Genomic DNA, 17128 nt, shown 5'->3' with positions numbered 1-17128 from the left:
TTAGGCCAGACGTTACATGTAGGCTCCCTACGTCGGACCGGGAAGCGAGATATGTCAAGTGGCCTTGTCCCAGCGGGATTCAGCGGCGTGGCGCGAAGCTTGCGTGCTAGGTCAGGCAACCAGCCCACTTTTCGCAACGCTTTGGTAGGGTGTCTAGTAGAGTTGCTGGAATAGTTTCGGCTGCCTTAAATGCCTCTCTCATTGTGACCGATTTACATGACAGCGCGGTTAATCCGATTAAGTCACCATTTGCTCCCCATTCCCCTGCCACCCCCTGGGATTTAACACTAGCCGGCCTAATGTGACCTGTCAGCGGGGAGAGGGTGATAATGAGTCAAGGTGGAAACTCAGTAGGCACCATCGGCTGGAGGGCCTCCCTTCAAAGTGTATTTTCAGATTATATGTTTGTGGTATGCGAATTCATTTCGTTCATTCTTAGGGCTAGGAGTGCCGAGGGACCGGGTCTGTAGCGCTTGGACAAAAGCTCGTCTGCTTATATTTCCTGCTTCCCATCTTTGCCAATCACTTCAAAGCAGTTTAGCAACTTTCGTTCGCCCAGTGCGTCGTCTGCTTTTTTCATCCGCCGTGTCCGCTTGCCAACATCGGACAGCAGAACAGTTTCTATTCACGTCTGAACACGTGATGCGGGCGCCGCCGACCAACAGTCCGTGGTGGGAATGGGCCTTTATTCCAGCTGACGCCTTACAAACATTCTTTTTCGGACGGCCGGTCTGCTCATGCACGCCTCTCCACTGGTTAAGATCAAACCATCGCCTTCTTCAGCGCATGCACAAAGGACAGATGACAACAGCTCTCAAGCACACAACACTTGAGAGGCGGAATAAAGATCTCGTGGAACCGGATCTCGCCTGGGTCACCCACACGCGTTTGCTTTAAAACTGTTTTCTGGGGAGCAGAACAGTTTACGCTTATTCCTCAAAACGCACATTATCTTGGGAAAACGGCGGATTTGCGTCTGCGGTAGCTCTCCACATATTGTACTCGCCTTGAGAATCCCCACTGCCACTCACCTATCTGCATTACCCCCTCAAGTATAGTTGGAGCGCTGTGTCTCAGGTTGGAGTCACCCGCGATAAGCCTGCGTGTACTCTCTCCCTATCTCGGACTTTCGTCAGCCTTGCTGTTTCCACCACCATTGTGGCTTTGTCCCTTCCCAGACTCTTGGCTCTGACCTCATCTCTCGGGTTTTCAGTGTTAATCTCCTAGCTATCACTCCCTTCCTTATGAGTCACTTTTGCACAGTGGCTCTGGATTCATGCTTCCTGACCTACTTCCTTTTAGTTGTCCAAGCTACACAAGCCAATGCACCTTCCGTGCTCATGTTTTGCACTGGCATGTCCGCCATTTTCATTCACAATGTCGGTAGCTGCAACGCTTTCCTCATTTCTGGCCACCTTTAATTCCCGGAGGATTCGGCTTTCCCTAGTCTCCCTATTCCAGCTACCTTTCCAGGGCATCCACCCACGGCTATAGTGTGGAGTTTTCACTGTCTATCTTGATCAGCTGAGCACACAAGTCCTGCACACGAGCACTTAACTGTTTAGCACCACGTGATTATTGCTACCAGAAAAATCATTAGAATATGTACAGGCTAAGGCACTGCGTGAAAACACGTGGTCATATAAACTTTGAAAACTTCGTTTTTGCGCCATAAGCCAAAGCACGAAACCCATCCGACGCAAGAACGTACTTTTCACACTTGCTCAAATGAAATTAATAACAGATAAGTTCTGTCATGCTCACACGCCGACTCCCGCCTGAAAAATGATTAACAAATATTCGGGCATGCAATTTTTCGTTGTAACTTCAAAGCAGGAAAGCGTGATTCAAGTCCTAGGAGGGAGCCTGACACTGGCGGAGATAGTACAGGCTGCTCATGGTACCCATTCTAGCTTATCACGAGCCCCATGACGTACAAGTCTTCCCAGCCGAAAACAGCTCAATTTCGAGGAAAGCCCAGCATCTTGGATGACCTGATGCATCCTGAAGGGAGATAAGGAAAGGGATTGCTAGAGCGTCCACAAAAGGACGGCCACGCCCACTAGGTGCGGCCACTGCCTGCATCTCCGCAACCAGCGGCGCCAACCAACAGCGTGCCTTCTTCTCAACCTACATTTCAAAACCATCGCGCACCGGTCAGAAACGGCAGTGTCGAGACCAGTCGCTGGTGCTTGTGCGGTAGTGTGCATTGCAGCTGTGGAAAGCGTGGAATCGAGATCGCGTTTTATCTTCTTGATGATGGCTGCTGGCGGAGAGATTCTGACTAGCACTGGGACGACCACCGCCGAATTTCCCGACGTCGTCATCGACACGAATTCCCAGACGGAATACACCCGCGGCAAGCTCCTCGGCAAGGTATGTCGCCTTATGACAACGGGCGTTCTGGTACCCTTATAGCACAGCCTCTTATAACAGGAAGCCGTGAAAGAAACCAGGATATTAATTGCTGATGTCACTTCGTGCGTTGGATAGAACGCAAATAAGGCTTGAGAGCTCATACGCTGTGCGAGTAGGTTAATGTACATCTTTTTGCAAACGTAACCTTGCCACGGAAGTTAGCAGTGCGCAGAATGAATGGTGGCCCGTAAGCTCTATGTACAGGGCGTTTCACCTAAGAGTTTAGACAATTTTTTTTAAAATAGGCTTTTTGATTTAGAAGACCGCATTTGCGGCATAGCATTGCGAGCGCTGGAGTACGCAGAATACAGCTAAGATGTGCGAATTAGCAGGCTGGTTAACCAATACCGAATAGTTTTCTCTTTAGCTATTGCTGTACGGTTTTATAATTATTGAGAGGCGTGTAGCCCACCGTTAGCAATATTCATAGTTGTTTTTAGAATTTCGAAAACGCGGTTACCGCCTGCGCTCTGGCCGAACAAATTTTGGATACATCGTGCCTAAACAAGCAGGTTTTCAAGAAGCTTGCAGGCAAAGCAGCATCTCCAGTTCGCGTAACTCTTCGAAAATCTGAAATTTTCTGGGCCACAGCGCCGATGGCAACAGCATTTTCGAAATTTTAAAAACTGATAACATTACCTACGGTGGGCAACACTCCTCTCGTATAGAAAGAGTCTTACGATAATTGGTAAAAATTTAACCATTCTTATCAATTAACCAGCCTGCTTGTTTGCGACTCTCAGCCGTATTCGGATGTAGCAGACCACTAAGAAAAACGTCTTCCTGAAAATGCCTCAGAAGAGCGGTCTTCTAACTCAAAATGCATACTTTTAAAAATTTTGGACAAGCCTTAAGGCGGAGACACATGTCCGGCGAGCGCCGGATGCATCAAACCGCGTAGATATATCCACCGCTTCCGGCGTGCCCTCTCCGGCTGGAAGCGGCAGCCAATGCCACAGCGGAGAGCACCAACGTCATGATGACGTAGGGGTGCTCTTCTCGGCACCGGCATTGCCAGCCTGGAATGCCGGTTGCCGGCGTCTGAAAAATGCGCTAGTATTGTTTGATAACGTTCATAACGCGCCCTGGGAGAGGGGAATGTCAAAAATAAGTTATTTTTGACAATCATTGGTTAATGCCTAGGCTGGTTGAAGTGATAACTGCGATAAAAGCAAATTTCATACTTTAGCCGCTTTGCTGTTCCTGCTCGCCTGGCCTACTGCTATCTCCTCTGCTGAAGGCAGCGCGGAAATCGTGCACATCTTTATTTTATTATGAGACTGGGCTCACAATAAAGCGGTGACTATAGTAATACCTTTATAATACAGCGCTGGCCATTTCCGAAACGTCCTCGGCGGAGGCATCGAAGCGACCAGGGCAGCAAGGCAGCAAGGTTTGTCACCCGCGGGAGGGGTCGTTGCCGAAAGCTCGGCTCTTGTGCAGGGCATGCTGTCGCTAGTTGCACACAGCTGCCAGTCCTTGTGATTTCCTTCCTCCATGACTCGATTCAAGCAATTTTGGTGCCACAGCAGCTTTGCAGCGGCCGCTGCCCGCCATTGCGGTGCGGCTCGACTAGCGTTCGCTAGGTCCGCTGCTGAAACCGACCATATTTGAATTTTATTATGAGATAATACTGCGAAGAGCGGAGGCGATCTCACGAGTAAGCCGCTTATTGTAGCAGAGGCGACTCCAGAAGCGCCGTCGGGTGCTGCTTCGACGCGAATTAGGCTATAGGCCTAGCGACGACCAGGGCAGCCAGGCGCAGCGCCGTTCATTGCGCGACGGCCCCACAGGCGGCGCCTTTGCCGAGAACTCGCTACTTGCACAGGCATGATTTGTCGCTACTCGAATATAGCAGTCTTTGTTTTAGCAGGGCTGTGTTGTCATTCCTGGGCGGACGTGATGGGTATACACAGAGGCACTGCTGTGCGATGTCAAGGAGACACCGGCTGTGGGCGGACTTGAGAGAATCGGTGCTCGCACTTCCGTGTGTCCCTGCTTCAGGTGGGGCGGCAGTTCGCAAGCAGCGACCAGAGCGCCACGCAGGACATGTGTCCCTGCTTTAGGCTGACCTTTCCAGACGTTGCAGACTTTAGTGGTACAGTAATGTCTCCACTCTGCAGCTGAGAATCAAATCTGGTTGTTTAATTACTTTTGGCACAGACGGCTCTTGTGGTGGTCAGAATACGGTTGCTTTTCTGTTAGTAGTCCTGACTACGGGTGGCTGTTATCAAGAAATTCTTTACTGCGACTCTTCAAACGATCATAACATAGCTTGACAGTGCATCTTTATGCAAAGGAGCGCTTTGTGCTAACAGACCGGCTCGGCTCAACCGTGCCGTGAGGTAGAGGGTGTACTCTCTACTCGGCCTTCTCTCTCCTCGTTTGGGAAGACTGGTTATCCCAAACGAGAAAGATTGCTCTGACATCTCGGTGGACACCTGAACTGCGAATGAAGGGAAGGCAGGAATGAAGGAAGGAAAAGATAAAGAGGTGCCCTTAAAGAGTGCTCCAGAAATTTACACCGCATAATTAATGAATTAGTCAACGTGGAGATCTTTAACAGGCACCGACGTCGCTCAGCACACGTTCGCTGTTTGCGTTTCGCCTCGATTGAAACGTGGCTGCCGGAGCCGGATTCGAACCCGCGAACTCCATATTACCAGCAGGGCGCTATAACCATGCACTGAGCGAGCGCGGCTGGTTCTTCCTTTGGGAGGCGGACGGAGGGTAGCTCGTCATGTGGACCGGACGACCGCGACTGTGCAAAACCGGTGGAACTCGCTTACAGACATTGTGATTTTGTGAAGATTTATCATTTGAAAGTCATATTACTCAGTTTATTAGTTAATGCAATTCTCATGTTTTCTGACACCCTCTACTATACAGGCATTACTGTGACAATAAAAGGCATCTTAACGCCTCAGAAAGTCTATTGTGAACCACTACTGGAGAATTCCGCTGAAAAACTTTACTTTTGCGCTTTTCCCTTGAATTTGTAAGGGCTGCCTCCAAATTATTCCAGTCTGCTCTGCTTTGTGAACTGAATCATACATTTGAAACATACCTCGTTAAGCTTGTGTTAGTCCCAGCTGTTTTGAATTTCGTGCTGTGGTCTATTTTAGCACTTATGCATCAAGCCAATTTCACATTCCAGTGAAGGAATCCACTGCGTGAGTGTTTCAGTCACACAGTGCGAAAGCATTCAGAACTCATTTGCATGTCCTTGCAACAAGGCCGGCATTTCTTTTTCAGGGCGGATGTGCGCACTGCTACCAGTTCGTGGACAAAAAAACGAACATCGTGTACGCAGGCAAAATCGTCTCCAAGAGTCATCTTAAATCGGAGATTTACCGGCAATATGTGAGTTCCTATATCACTCTGTATCTTCTCTATTGGAAGAAATTTTTCTAATTGGATACAGAGGACAAAAAATTCCTTTTGTGGCTTTTAGAGTGAGAGCTCTGCTCCTGAGAGTACAACTTCCGATTTCGATGAGCATCAGGCAATGACGTTCAATGCCTCACAAGAGCAAACCGAACTTAACTCCTAGGTGGTATGACCCAAACTATGGCAGTATGACCGCGGGACCATAAGTGCATGGCCATTGGGTACCTCACCTTCACCCTGACGCTTGATTTGACACCACGTTGAACCCCAGCCATTGTTTCTGGCTACGCCGGCGCAGCGAGGCGGGCAGACTCACCGAATCATAGGAAAACGAAAGTAATGTAGGTTGAGCTACGGTATAGGATTCGCACGCAAGTTCAAAATGAGTAGCGCCCTCTATCGAATGCAAAAGAAAGATTGTGTGATCGCGGATCGGCTGTTGTCTCCGCCTCGTCCACCTAGAATGTTCGCCCTACCCACGCATACACTAAAATAACTAGACGTCAAAGCCTGCCGGTTCCAAACACAAACGTTTCGTGGATTTCGGCCCTGCGGCCGTATTCTATTATGCTACACAATCTACTTTAGATATCGAACCCGCTAAGTCCTCTTACATGTAGGTCACTGTTCTTTAGTCATGCTCTGCGGCTTTCAAGCGTCAGAGTTAAGCAAAACAAACTATTGGCTATTATACGGTGAGATCCGGCCCCATATGATATATGTCAAAATTCAACTCTAGTGACTGATTACCCTTGCCATCATTATGGCTTTTGTCATTTCAGCGTACATCTTTATTAATCATAAGTACCAGCATCTTAGTCTACCACTTTACTTTCTTTTCTTCACGCTTAGTACAACCTTTTCCGAGGTTATTCATTAATTTGTCGTCCGCAGCTCGAAGACGAAATCAACATCCACCGAACCCTGTGCCACAAGAACGTCGTTCGCTTCCACAGCCACTTTGAGGACGCCCAGAACGTGTACATCAACTTGGAGCTATGCACAAGACTGGTGTGTTAACATTCCTGCTTCCGGTGGTATATATTTCCACTTAATTTCTTTGCGTACATTCGAAAATATGGCTAATGTCATCAAGGTTTGTTTTCATTTCGTTTAATGGTGCTTAAAGGGACACAGAAAGCGTTGTTTGAGCTTGGATTTAAAATGTTTGCATTCTCTAGAGTACAGGCCCCCGACCCTTCATGCCACGTTCGAGACCTCAAAAGCGAGGGGGAAATTTACAATAATTTTTTTAAATTTTTCCGTTTTCCACTACGCGTCAACGGGCGGTGCGGAGCTTCTGCGCGAAAACCTGGCAGACGACGTCACGCCTTGCAAATAACGACTGCCGCCGGGGGTAATCATTGGTTCACAGCGCCAAATTCTTTCAGACGTCACGCGCTACCGCGGCCGAGGCCACTCCGCGCGCGCCGCAGCCGGCGGAGTTAGAGAAGGACAGAGTGAGTGGGTCCTGCGGAGGAGCGCTGCCGTTGTGGCGTGCGAGAGGAGAGGGAAAGGCGCGAGGACGCGGAAGTAAAATTTTGTCTGCATATAACTCGTCTTCCACAAAACGCATTAAAATAATTCTTGCTTTGGGATAATTATGAACCGTCGTCTTTTAACATCCCAGATATATCGAAACTTTATTGATAATCCCCCTGCCTGGGTCCCTTTAACTTCTGAAAACAACACAGATTGTAAGGGACGCTGTAGTGGAATAATTTCGGAATATTTTAGGCCACCTTGGAATCTCTAACCGTCACTGACTTCGCACAGTACACGGGCCTCCTGCATTTTACCTCCACCGAAATGCGACCGCTGGGCACACTTTTGCGTAAGAGACGTTTTGTCTCTTACGCAACTGACGGCATCAGTCCATGAAAAATAGATAAGTGAAGTGCCGCCAGTTGCGTAAGAGACGTTTTGTATCTTACGCAACTGACGGCACTTCACTTATCTATTTTTCAAGGCCTGATGAGAGGATATTTAAGGTTGTCAATGTTCCAAACTGCTTCTATGAAATTGGGTTACGCGAATGTGTATTTGGTTATTTATTTGTTTCGGCAATTTTTGCGAGAATGGCCAGATTGCGTTCTTGAGTCATTATTTAGGGTGCAGCCAAGAAATCAGAACTGCCTTCGTTGTTTCGAAAACTGTCATTTAATATTTTGGTGTGGGCAATGTATTTTGTACAACGGAGAGAAATTACTTCAATCAAGCTTTCTCCAGACTGCCGTGATTTGAACAAATGTCCTGCATGTGCCTAGCTAAATCCTGAAGGACCCCATTTTCTTTATCATGTTCTTAAGCGCGGCTAGCCTTCAAGGGTCTTCCCCAGGCTTCATTAGCGCATTTATTCCGCAGTTTCTTTAGGAGCTGCACAAGTGCCGTGAGACGCTGACGGAGCCAGAGGTTCGGCACCACCTGCGCCAGCTGCTCCTCGCCTGCGAGTACCTGATGCAGGAGCAGGTTATTCACCGATACCTGAAGCTCGGAATCCTGCTTCTCACCGCAGGCTCGCAACTCAAGGTGGCCGACTTCGTACTCGCCACCCGCGTCCACTACCCGGAGCAACTCATTACGTCCATCTGCGGCACCACCAACTACATGGCCCCCGAGATGCTGACGATGAAGGGCTACAGCTACGAGGCGGACATCTGGGCCGTCGGGTGCATCATGTGAGTCTCACCTGATGACTGCGCACAACTGTTTGCAACTGGTTACGCGTTAATGATTGCAACGACAGTTCGCAATACGTATCGTATAGGTATATTCGACTGTAAAAGTATTAAAGGAAGAGTCTACTGTTTGAAATGTGGATATAAAAGCTTGCAAAACCTTGCCTGCCTTGCCTTGTGGTGACAATAACGACGGAAGAAATCATGGCCGTGACATTTATTTGTATTTTGAGCTGGTAAAGCAAGTCGGGCCAGAGTTGACGGTGGTGATGGGTTGTGTTCAAACTTCGTAGTTCTGCTCGCAGTCTGGTTACGTCGACTTAAATAGATGTGAATTTTACGAATGAACTAGGCGCCATGTACAATTGGGTAATTTATTTTAGAGCAAATTGCACGCCCCATATTTTTTCGTATTTCAACTAGTCACTGTACCCCGAAGGGATAAATTGTGCTTGCCCATTCCACTATGTTGACAGGCGTGCTTTTATAGGGACCAAGCACTTGCGGATATTTGTGATAGATATCATGAGCCTTATTCTTTACTGTTTTTGAACCCTATAGTGCTTTAATTTTCGGTTCCGAGAAAACCTAAGAATCAGTAAATTGGCCGCTCATTATAATTGTTCCATAAAACAGCCCAGACTTCACGAGACAAAGAATTAAAAAAGATGGCAAATGTGCTTCTTCCTTCTTCCCTGTCTCATTTAGTTAAGGCTATTTCTCAGAACGATCTAATTACGCCACAAGCCGAAACTATTCTTTGAAACCCTCATTGCCACCGACCTGGCTGGCAGTCGTCTGCAAAGTCCTTCCACTGACACGCCTCATATGTTGAAATGCGCCGACGCCGGCCACCAGACGGGAAGTGGAGTTAATTCATTTGTCGAGAAAGTACGGTTGAAAACCTGTTGGCGTGATTCTCAGGTGCGCAACCGGGCATACGTATCTTCCAGGAAGGAAGTAATGATCGCTGCAGAGAAAATATGGACAAAAATTGCTATAATATTCCTCTTCATCTTAAAATAATCAGATCATACTCTTCACGTTCAAAAGCGCGCTCTTACGTGCATCACGAGCGTCGTTTGCCCGCAGTTACGTTACCATTTCTTGGTGATTGGCCGGTAGGGGTGTCGTAGCAATGCTGTGCCCGTATTCCTTCAAGCTGTGCAGGGCTGAGATGGCGGCCACCAGATAGAGTGCGGACACTGCGGATTACCGCGGACACTGACAGGCCGCAAACTGCTTTCCGCAGGTACAAGCTGCTAGTGGGGCGTAACCCCTTCAGTTCACCGACGAAGGCAAAGACTATCGTAAGAATCAAATGGAACGAATTCGAGGTTCCCTCGACTGTGTTCCCAGACGCGAGCGCCCTCATCCGATGGATTCTACAACCGGAGCCCGCTATGCGGCCGAGCATCGGAGCCATTATGCACCACGAGTTCATGACAAGAGGTAGGCTTCAACTTTCAACTCCGCAGCTGTGTGACTGTGTGCTGTACTGCTTCAATCGTGGTTTATTTTTCTTTTGAACGCATGAGCGTTATATCTGACGTTCGGATAAAAAGCTGTGCTCGTCGCCGCATATAATTTGTTACTGTTCGGCAGAGGTCGTGACGTCAGACCAAGTCAACCAATGAGAGTGGGGCATGAATTCTGACACGGAGAACAGTGGGCTTGAAGGGTTGTAAACTGCACAGCACTCAGAGCGTGTGGCCAGTTTCCGCTGCTATGTGTTTGTCGCGTCGAGTCACGTGACAGAGTGCAATCACATGGCTGTGGAGGCAGAGGAGCAACAAAGCAGCATTCCTAAGAAGAAAAAGTCTCCGAGATAAATGCATGCTTACAGTAATGGTTCTTGTAGATTACGAAGGAGGGGTAATTCGGGGGCAAGAAACTTGCTCTACATATCGTAGCCCAGACAATGCTGACGTCCGCGCCGATTCCTCCTGTAGCGGGTGGCGGAAATCCAACTGGAGCGTCGTAGTGTTGTCATGGCAACGGAATGCAGCTGAAATAACTTTATCCTCGAGAACGACTCGAACCTGCGACGGCGATGAGAAAGCAGCTTCGTTCCGCGATGCTTCCGACAACTCAGCCACCGACATTAACTTGTCATGCTGCGTGGATGTCCAATATTTGTTCTGTTTTTTTGCTTGTTTTTTTACATCACGTCTCCTGCAGTCACCAGGTGCGCTGTAGTAGTTGAAACTGAAAGCAAATGAAGTTTCCTACACTTGGTGAAGAGGCCATTAGCTTTGTCGTGTCCTTCTTCTCAAGGGTCGGTTAGGAGCTCAAAATCTTTTTGACGCGATAGCGTTAAGGGTGCGGTTCGGAGGAAAACCCGCGTACTAGTTGGTGTTGACCGAACCTCATAATCCTGCTGGTGCAACAATCGGTGGAGTCAGTGGCTGATGAAAGAAGATAGTCCAGTCCCTACAGCTCTATGGTCAGGGATAGTCGCCTCTGCATTGTGGCGCCGCTCCCTCCATTGTCTCATATACAGGGTGATGAGAATCGACTTACTCCACTGGTTGAAAGAATGTCCTCTGACGCTGAAAAGCCGTATTTTAGTTGACTTGTATTCGACTATAGGAGGTCCATAGGGATGGGTCAAGGGCCAGAGAGGAATAGTCGGTGAAGGTGGAGAATCGGCCGACCGCATCGGCTGGAATGGGACTCCTTTCAGGGTCATTTGCCACTTGTGTCTTAAGTTGTATGCGGCAATAGCGCATATGAAGAATCAGCGCCAGTGAGTCGCTTTTTGTGGGTACAGGTTTAATGAGTAAACTGAATTTTTCCCCGGCTTTCTTGCTTCTATGTACGTGTGGAGGCTTGCGCGGGCTTATGCCTCGGGCACCTGACATTACGTCTAAGCGTAAGTTTACGCACAGATCATTCTTTACTGTTGTGCAAGTGAATTAGAAAGAACACGGAATTATTTTGCTGACTGCACTAGTTCGTGTCAAAACGAAACATTGTATCATTCTACGCGCCAATGTCAGAGCTACAAATTTCTCTTTTCGTGCGTAAGCACTAATCCGACGGGTGCCGACCACGAGCAAAATCGTCCGTTCCCTGTTGCCTTGTCTGTTCCCAGCTGGCCTAGGGCGAGCTCTCCGTCTCTCGGCACTGCCTGCTCTTCTTCCTCTTCCACGCAGCACGAATTGTGCTTTCGCACTGCTTCGAATGTATTAAATATTCTCGTAGCTTTTCTTTTTCCTCCTAGCAGAAACGAGGTCCGTCGCGACGACAGGGAAGTCACTCATAGTAGATCAAATACTGTTGATATGAAAATTTCTCCCATGAAAGTTTGTTGCAGGTTATGCAGCAATTTTTATTCACGGAACAATATATGGCTACTTGCAAGAACAAAATCTTCGCAAAACATTTTTGAGTCTTTATTCTATGTCCGAGATATATTTCACGTTGGGCAAAACTGCTGTGAATATTAGCGGCACACATAACTAATAATGTCAACGAAGGCAGCACGTATGCCTGTAACCATCGGAATCGAAGAAGGGAAATGCATTCTGAGTGGCAACATCAAAAAACAGCTTCTGCACGGGTTAACGTTAATTACACAACTAGCCCTCAGTGCAGCCGGCCTGCATATATTGAATGTTACTATTTGTAACACGCGCAGCTCCGTTACTGGTATCTTGCGATGCGGCCATTTGCAGTGTGTTCAACATGAATTACTGATACAGGCTGATTTTAAAATGTTTAGAATTGGGCCAGCTGAGCTGCATATTAGAAACATTTCCGTGAATCCTACTACGACTCGTTATACATCGATGTGGCCTTTCAGGCAAGTGTACAACTTATCTGCGCTTGGTCCTGTGGAACAGAACTCTCATTGTTGAGAATCATCAGCTATTGGTTCGCGTGGAAGACAGTCTACAAGCGCACACATTGCCAAGCTTCCTTGTTTTTTTTCTACCCGTACCTATTGTTTACATCGTTCTCTTCTTTGAGTACGAGCAGCAACTTGCGGATCTCGACAGGTCCTCGACATCTTTTTTCCAGAAGTGCTAATCACCCAGACTAGTTTATGGCATTGATATATCCCCACAGCCCCCGAATGCTTTTCGCCCTCTCCTTCCAGGGCTGCTTCCTCCCCATCTGCCTGCCTCACATGGAGGCTCTCGGCACCGCCCAGGACTCAACCGACCGCAGACACGAGTCGGAGAAAAACGAAGGTTGAGCTGAATCGGACTGCGTGTCCAATTGAAAAGGCCCACACGGGAACGGCTGCACGTAATTAGTGCTTGAGCAGTTCCAGATTTTTTCTTTTTCGGCTTTTGTTATTGTAACCGATGTTTTATTTGCACAACCCAAGATTTAGGGAGCTTTTGTTTTCATTCAATCTTTAAGGCATTTTTTTTCTTGTTGACATGCACTGTTAATTGTTTGTCATTGGAGCACATGTACATATAATATTTTTAAAGTGCCTGTGCCGTTACTGCCAAGGCTGCGATAGGACTCCAAATGCGATTGCAGTGAATCAGTTCTCATCTGTGCCACGGCTGTAATGCGATTTGAAATTTTAACATTGGACTTTTGAATAAACATTTTATTAATCTCTGTTTGTTGTATCCATTTGCACTCCTGCTGGAAGAACAATCTTTGCCGTCTCACAAAGAGAAAAAATTCAGGGGGGCACTTTGTTGACGTAAAGTGCGGTGAGGCGAAAGCCTTCAGGGCGGTATTGCTGCTTGTGTCACTGATGTGTGTGTCAGCTATTAATTAAGTACTTGCGTTTGTCCGCATTCTGAGACACAATTGAAGCGAGCGCTAGGAGGGAGGTTGCGCGGCACCCGGCTCGGTCGACAGCTGCGAGGCGTCTGGCGCGGACGTAGCGCTTGCACTGGTGGCGCCGCCTCGCGCATGCGTAGTGAACTACCAATGTCGAAACATGGCCATTTGGTCGCTGAGGGCCCGAGGCCTCTCCTCTCAGACAAGGAAGGGTTTTTTGTCCTCGCTCCAGAAGGGATATTCGCCCAAAAAGCGGATGAGGCGGTGGAAAAGAACTTCAAAGAATTAGCTGTGAAGCCCGCTGCCATCAAAAAGAAAGCCATTGGTTTGTTGCAGGAGATGAGCCTTGGCGGACTGGCTGCTGCAACCAACAATAGTAAAGGTAATGTTCTGGACTTGTTCTTCACGGCAAAAACCCACAAGAAAGACGTTCCGTTCAGGGCAATCATATCCGAGCGCAGCACTTGGCAGCATGTCGTGTCGGGATTTCTACAGCGACACTTGAGTTCACTCAAGCTCTCGGATCCTTTCTTGGTGAACAATTCTGCAAGTGTGGTAAAGTACCTGTCTAGGCTGGATAAGAAAAAGTACTCTGCCTTCATCATCGATGTGGAGGATTTATTTAATTCGCAATCCCATGCTCAGCTCATGAAGAGAGTGAAATACTGCATTGTAAAAGGCAATGACGAGTTGGTGTTTGTGGCGGGTTGTGGGGTTTCGATAGAAAGTTTCCTGGAGCTGCTATCTTTTTACCTAGAGTCAACCGTTGTTGGGTGGGGCGGAAAGGTGTACGTCCAAAAATCGGGTGTGTGCATCGGCTCCCGTGTGGCACCCGTGTTGAGCGATATTTACTTGAGCAGGATGGATCAGGAACTGGTGCAAAATCTTGCTGACCTTGCGCTAAACGTGTTTCGTTACGTCGATGATTTTTTATTCATTCTTAAGTCGAACTCTCCCAGGGCAGTTCCGGACGTCGTCAAAATCTTCCAAGATACAGGTAGCGGCCTGAGATTCACCATCGAACTACCCAGCTAAGCTACCCTACAGTTCTTAGACCTCAGGTTCCATTATCTAGAGAACAGAGTGTGTTGGGAATATCACCCTGGGACGAAAAACCCTCTCTTGAACTTCAGTTCGGGGCATTCCAAACTCGTCAAGGCGGGTGTCGCGACTTCAAGCTTAAAAGCGTCCCTTGGGAAATCCTGTACCCACAGAGTGGAGGCTAGCTGCCTGGGGCAGGTAGAGAGGCTTACGGAAGCCGGGTATCCTGAGCAGGTGTTGGCTCAGTTCTTCGAAAGGATCCTGGTTAAGGTGGGGAGTGCCCATGCTAGTAAAAAAGAGGACGGTGGACGTAGACAAGTGGTGGGCATTCCATACGTCCATAGAATTTCACACCGGCTCAAAAAAGTGGGGACGAGATACGGGGCGGACCTGACTTTCACGGCAAAGAATAAGCTTGCAAGGATTTGTGGTGCTGTGCGAAAGAAGCTCGAGCCTGAGAGCAATCGTGCTGCAGCTGAGTGCTCGATAGCGCACGAACAGAAAACCAGGCTCACAGGGTGTAAAACTGGAGTCGTGTATGAAGTGCCCCTCTCTTGTGGGAAGTACATCGGCCAGACGGGCCGATGTATTAACGAGCGGTTAGCAGAGCATCGCAGGTCGTTAAAGGGCGCAGCTTCCTCCAGTCTCGCCTTGCACTGCAAAGGGTGCAAAGACCGTTTTCCTCGATTGAACAAGACCAGCGTCTTGTTTAAACACAGGTATCAGGTTTGCAGGGAGTTGGTCGAAGCGTACCTGATCAAGAAAGAATCAAATGACTGTGTAGCATCACCATCTGTAGGCCTGATTGATAGGGAGATACCTTTTTTGCGCAGTTTTTTAGCGTAAGCAGGCGGTATGGAGTGTTAGCTTGACAGGAGGGTGCCCGTGAGTTTGCTGTTTGTTTTGTGTCTTGTCTCTGACGATGCGGAGATTGCTTTTAGGTTGTGACCACAGTGGCATCACTTTACATGTGCCAAGATAGTGTGTGATAGTGTTTGCATTGTCGGTTTTTTAGAATGCTTTTCCGCGGGTTGAAGATACATATATAGGCTTTTTCCTTGATTAAAAAATCAATTGATAGTCTGCGCTCGTGTCGTGCCTTCTTCTCTGTCTTCGTTTCTTTGCGCAGTTAAACATGATTCCCTACCAACCTGCCCAGTTTACCGTTCTTATTTCATATATAGTAGAAATATGGGGGACAGGCTTCCGCCCTGCACTCCCAGTCCGCGGATGCAGCGTTCCCACTAATAACTGCGGAAGGGATTCTTGCTCGAGGAAACAAAGGGAGGGGCGACAAAGCGTGTGTACTGATATGCTATTTATTACAGTTGCGTTTACTACACAGAGCGGCCCAGCCAGCTACGGCGCCCAGCGCACTTTAAAGATCCGCAGGTGGTCGAAATTATTCCGAAGCCCTCCACTCAAGTAGCGGTTGATGATTTTCGCTATAGGTTTATTGATCCTTAATTCAACTGGTGTTAAGCAGCAATCCACATGTCTAAACAACTGAAAGCAAATGTGAGGATGATAGAGGCAGATACAATGTCAATGCGACAGCGTTAAGGAGCTCGTGTGGCAAAAAGGCCGGTGTCGTCGGCCGGTGTCGTCCCTACTCCTCCTCCTCACAATGTACGCAACTGCCCTGGCAGATAGCGCGCTACGGGAGCGCAAGGCAAGGAAAGGATGCCTGTCACAGGTTTTGGTGGACAACCCGGACCGCGCCGCAAGGGAAGGAAAATGAAATGAAAATGGGTTTTCAGGAAAGGAAGTGAGGCCTGTATCCCATATCTCTGTGGACGCCCAAACTGCGCCGTAAGGAAAGGAAAATGAAATGAAAATTGATTTTTAAGGAATGGAAGTGACGCGTCTGACATATATAGTTTGGGCGTAGTGAGGCCGTGTGGGCACGCAGGAATGACGCGGTGAGCGGTGTTACGTTTGGAGACGCCAACATGCCAAGAATATTCAAGCCACTGGGAATCATCAATCGACAGAGGCTTCAAAGGGCCGTCGATGTGGTTGCGGCGCCAGGATTGCAGGTGGTGGCGCCTACAAGGGTCCTCCCCCCCCCCCCCCTGCTGTTTACGGGATGAAACGGCCCTCCGCTGTCTGAGAAAGGCTTTGGTGAACCTGTCTTTTGTTCTCAACGCCGGACCCACACGCGACATGTTTCTCCCGGAGGGGACGACGGGGGAACCGGCGAGCGGCGGGACTGCAAATGAGCCGTGACAAATGCGGCCGGGTTTGACTAAGCCAACGTCGTCGGAATCCTCGTGCTTCGAAAACAACTTCGTCTTAGACTGTGCTTTTCCTTATACGTGGAACCTTCTGCAAACTGCAGTGGTAGCCTTTCGGTCCCACGCTCCACGTGAAAGCTTCTGCGAACTGCGGTGGGATCCTTTCGCTCCTACGTTACCGCTCTGAAGTGCAGGTGACTGACCTTCGATGCGGCCATGGGACCCCCTTCGGGCTATTCATCACTGAAGCCTGGACAGCGCGGACCCTAATCTGCCAGAAGTGGCAAGAGTGTGTGGCTGGGGGCGGACCCGGAAGACTGGACACGTGATCTACATCACAGTGATTCGACGCATTTTTAATGAACTAGATTCCCCAACTAGGGACATGGGGACAGGGGACCCTATTTAAGCAGCGATCTGGCGTGTGTTCGCCAGCTCCCGATTCACTCTTTCGAACTTTGTATAAATGTAAATAAACCCTTCAGTCCCTTCTTCACCTCGAAGACCCTCTCATCTCTTCGTCAACCCCACTACAGCAGTCTCCCGATCCGGAACCCGGGAACACCGACCTTGGCGAGAGACGGCACAGGCGAACCAGGGGCCCGCATC

The 17128-nt window shown here is 48.6% G+C and overlaps 1 protein-coding gene across 1 annotated transcript; it reads left to right on the top strand.

Annotated features, from left to right (window-relative positions):
- The first annotated feature begins 2259 nt into the window (after positions 1-2259).
- LOC144109758 (serine/threonine-protein kinase PLK1-like) lies at positions 2260-12690 on the top strand. The gene is made up of 6 exons (XM_077642554.1): positions 2260-2376; positions 5674-5781; positions 6703-6819; positions 8182-8486; positions 10668-10674; positions 12592-12690. Exons 1-6 carry the CDS (start codon positions 2260-2262, stop codon positions 12688-12690), a joined length of 753 nt encoding a protein of 250 aa, XP_077498680.1.
- The last annotated feature ends 4438 nt before the right edge of the window (positions 12691-17128 follow it).

The sequence above is a fragment of the Amblyomma americanum genome, chromosome 11, assembly GCF_052857255.1.
Source record: "Amblyomma americanum isolate KBUSLIRL-KWMA chromosome 11, ASM5285725v1, whole genome shotgun sequence".
In the NCBI taxonomy this organism is placed as follows: domain Eukaryota; kingdom Metazoa; phylum Arthropoda; class Arachnida; order Ixodida; family Ixodidae; genus Amblyomma; species Amblyomma americanum.
The sequence above is the reverse complement of the archived record's forward strand: the minus strand, read 5'-3'. Positions and strand labels throughout refer to the sequence as shown.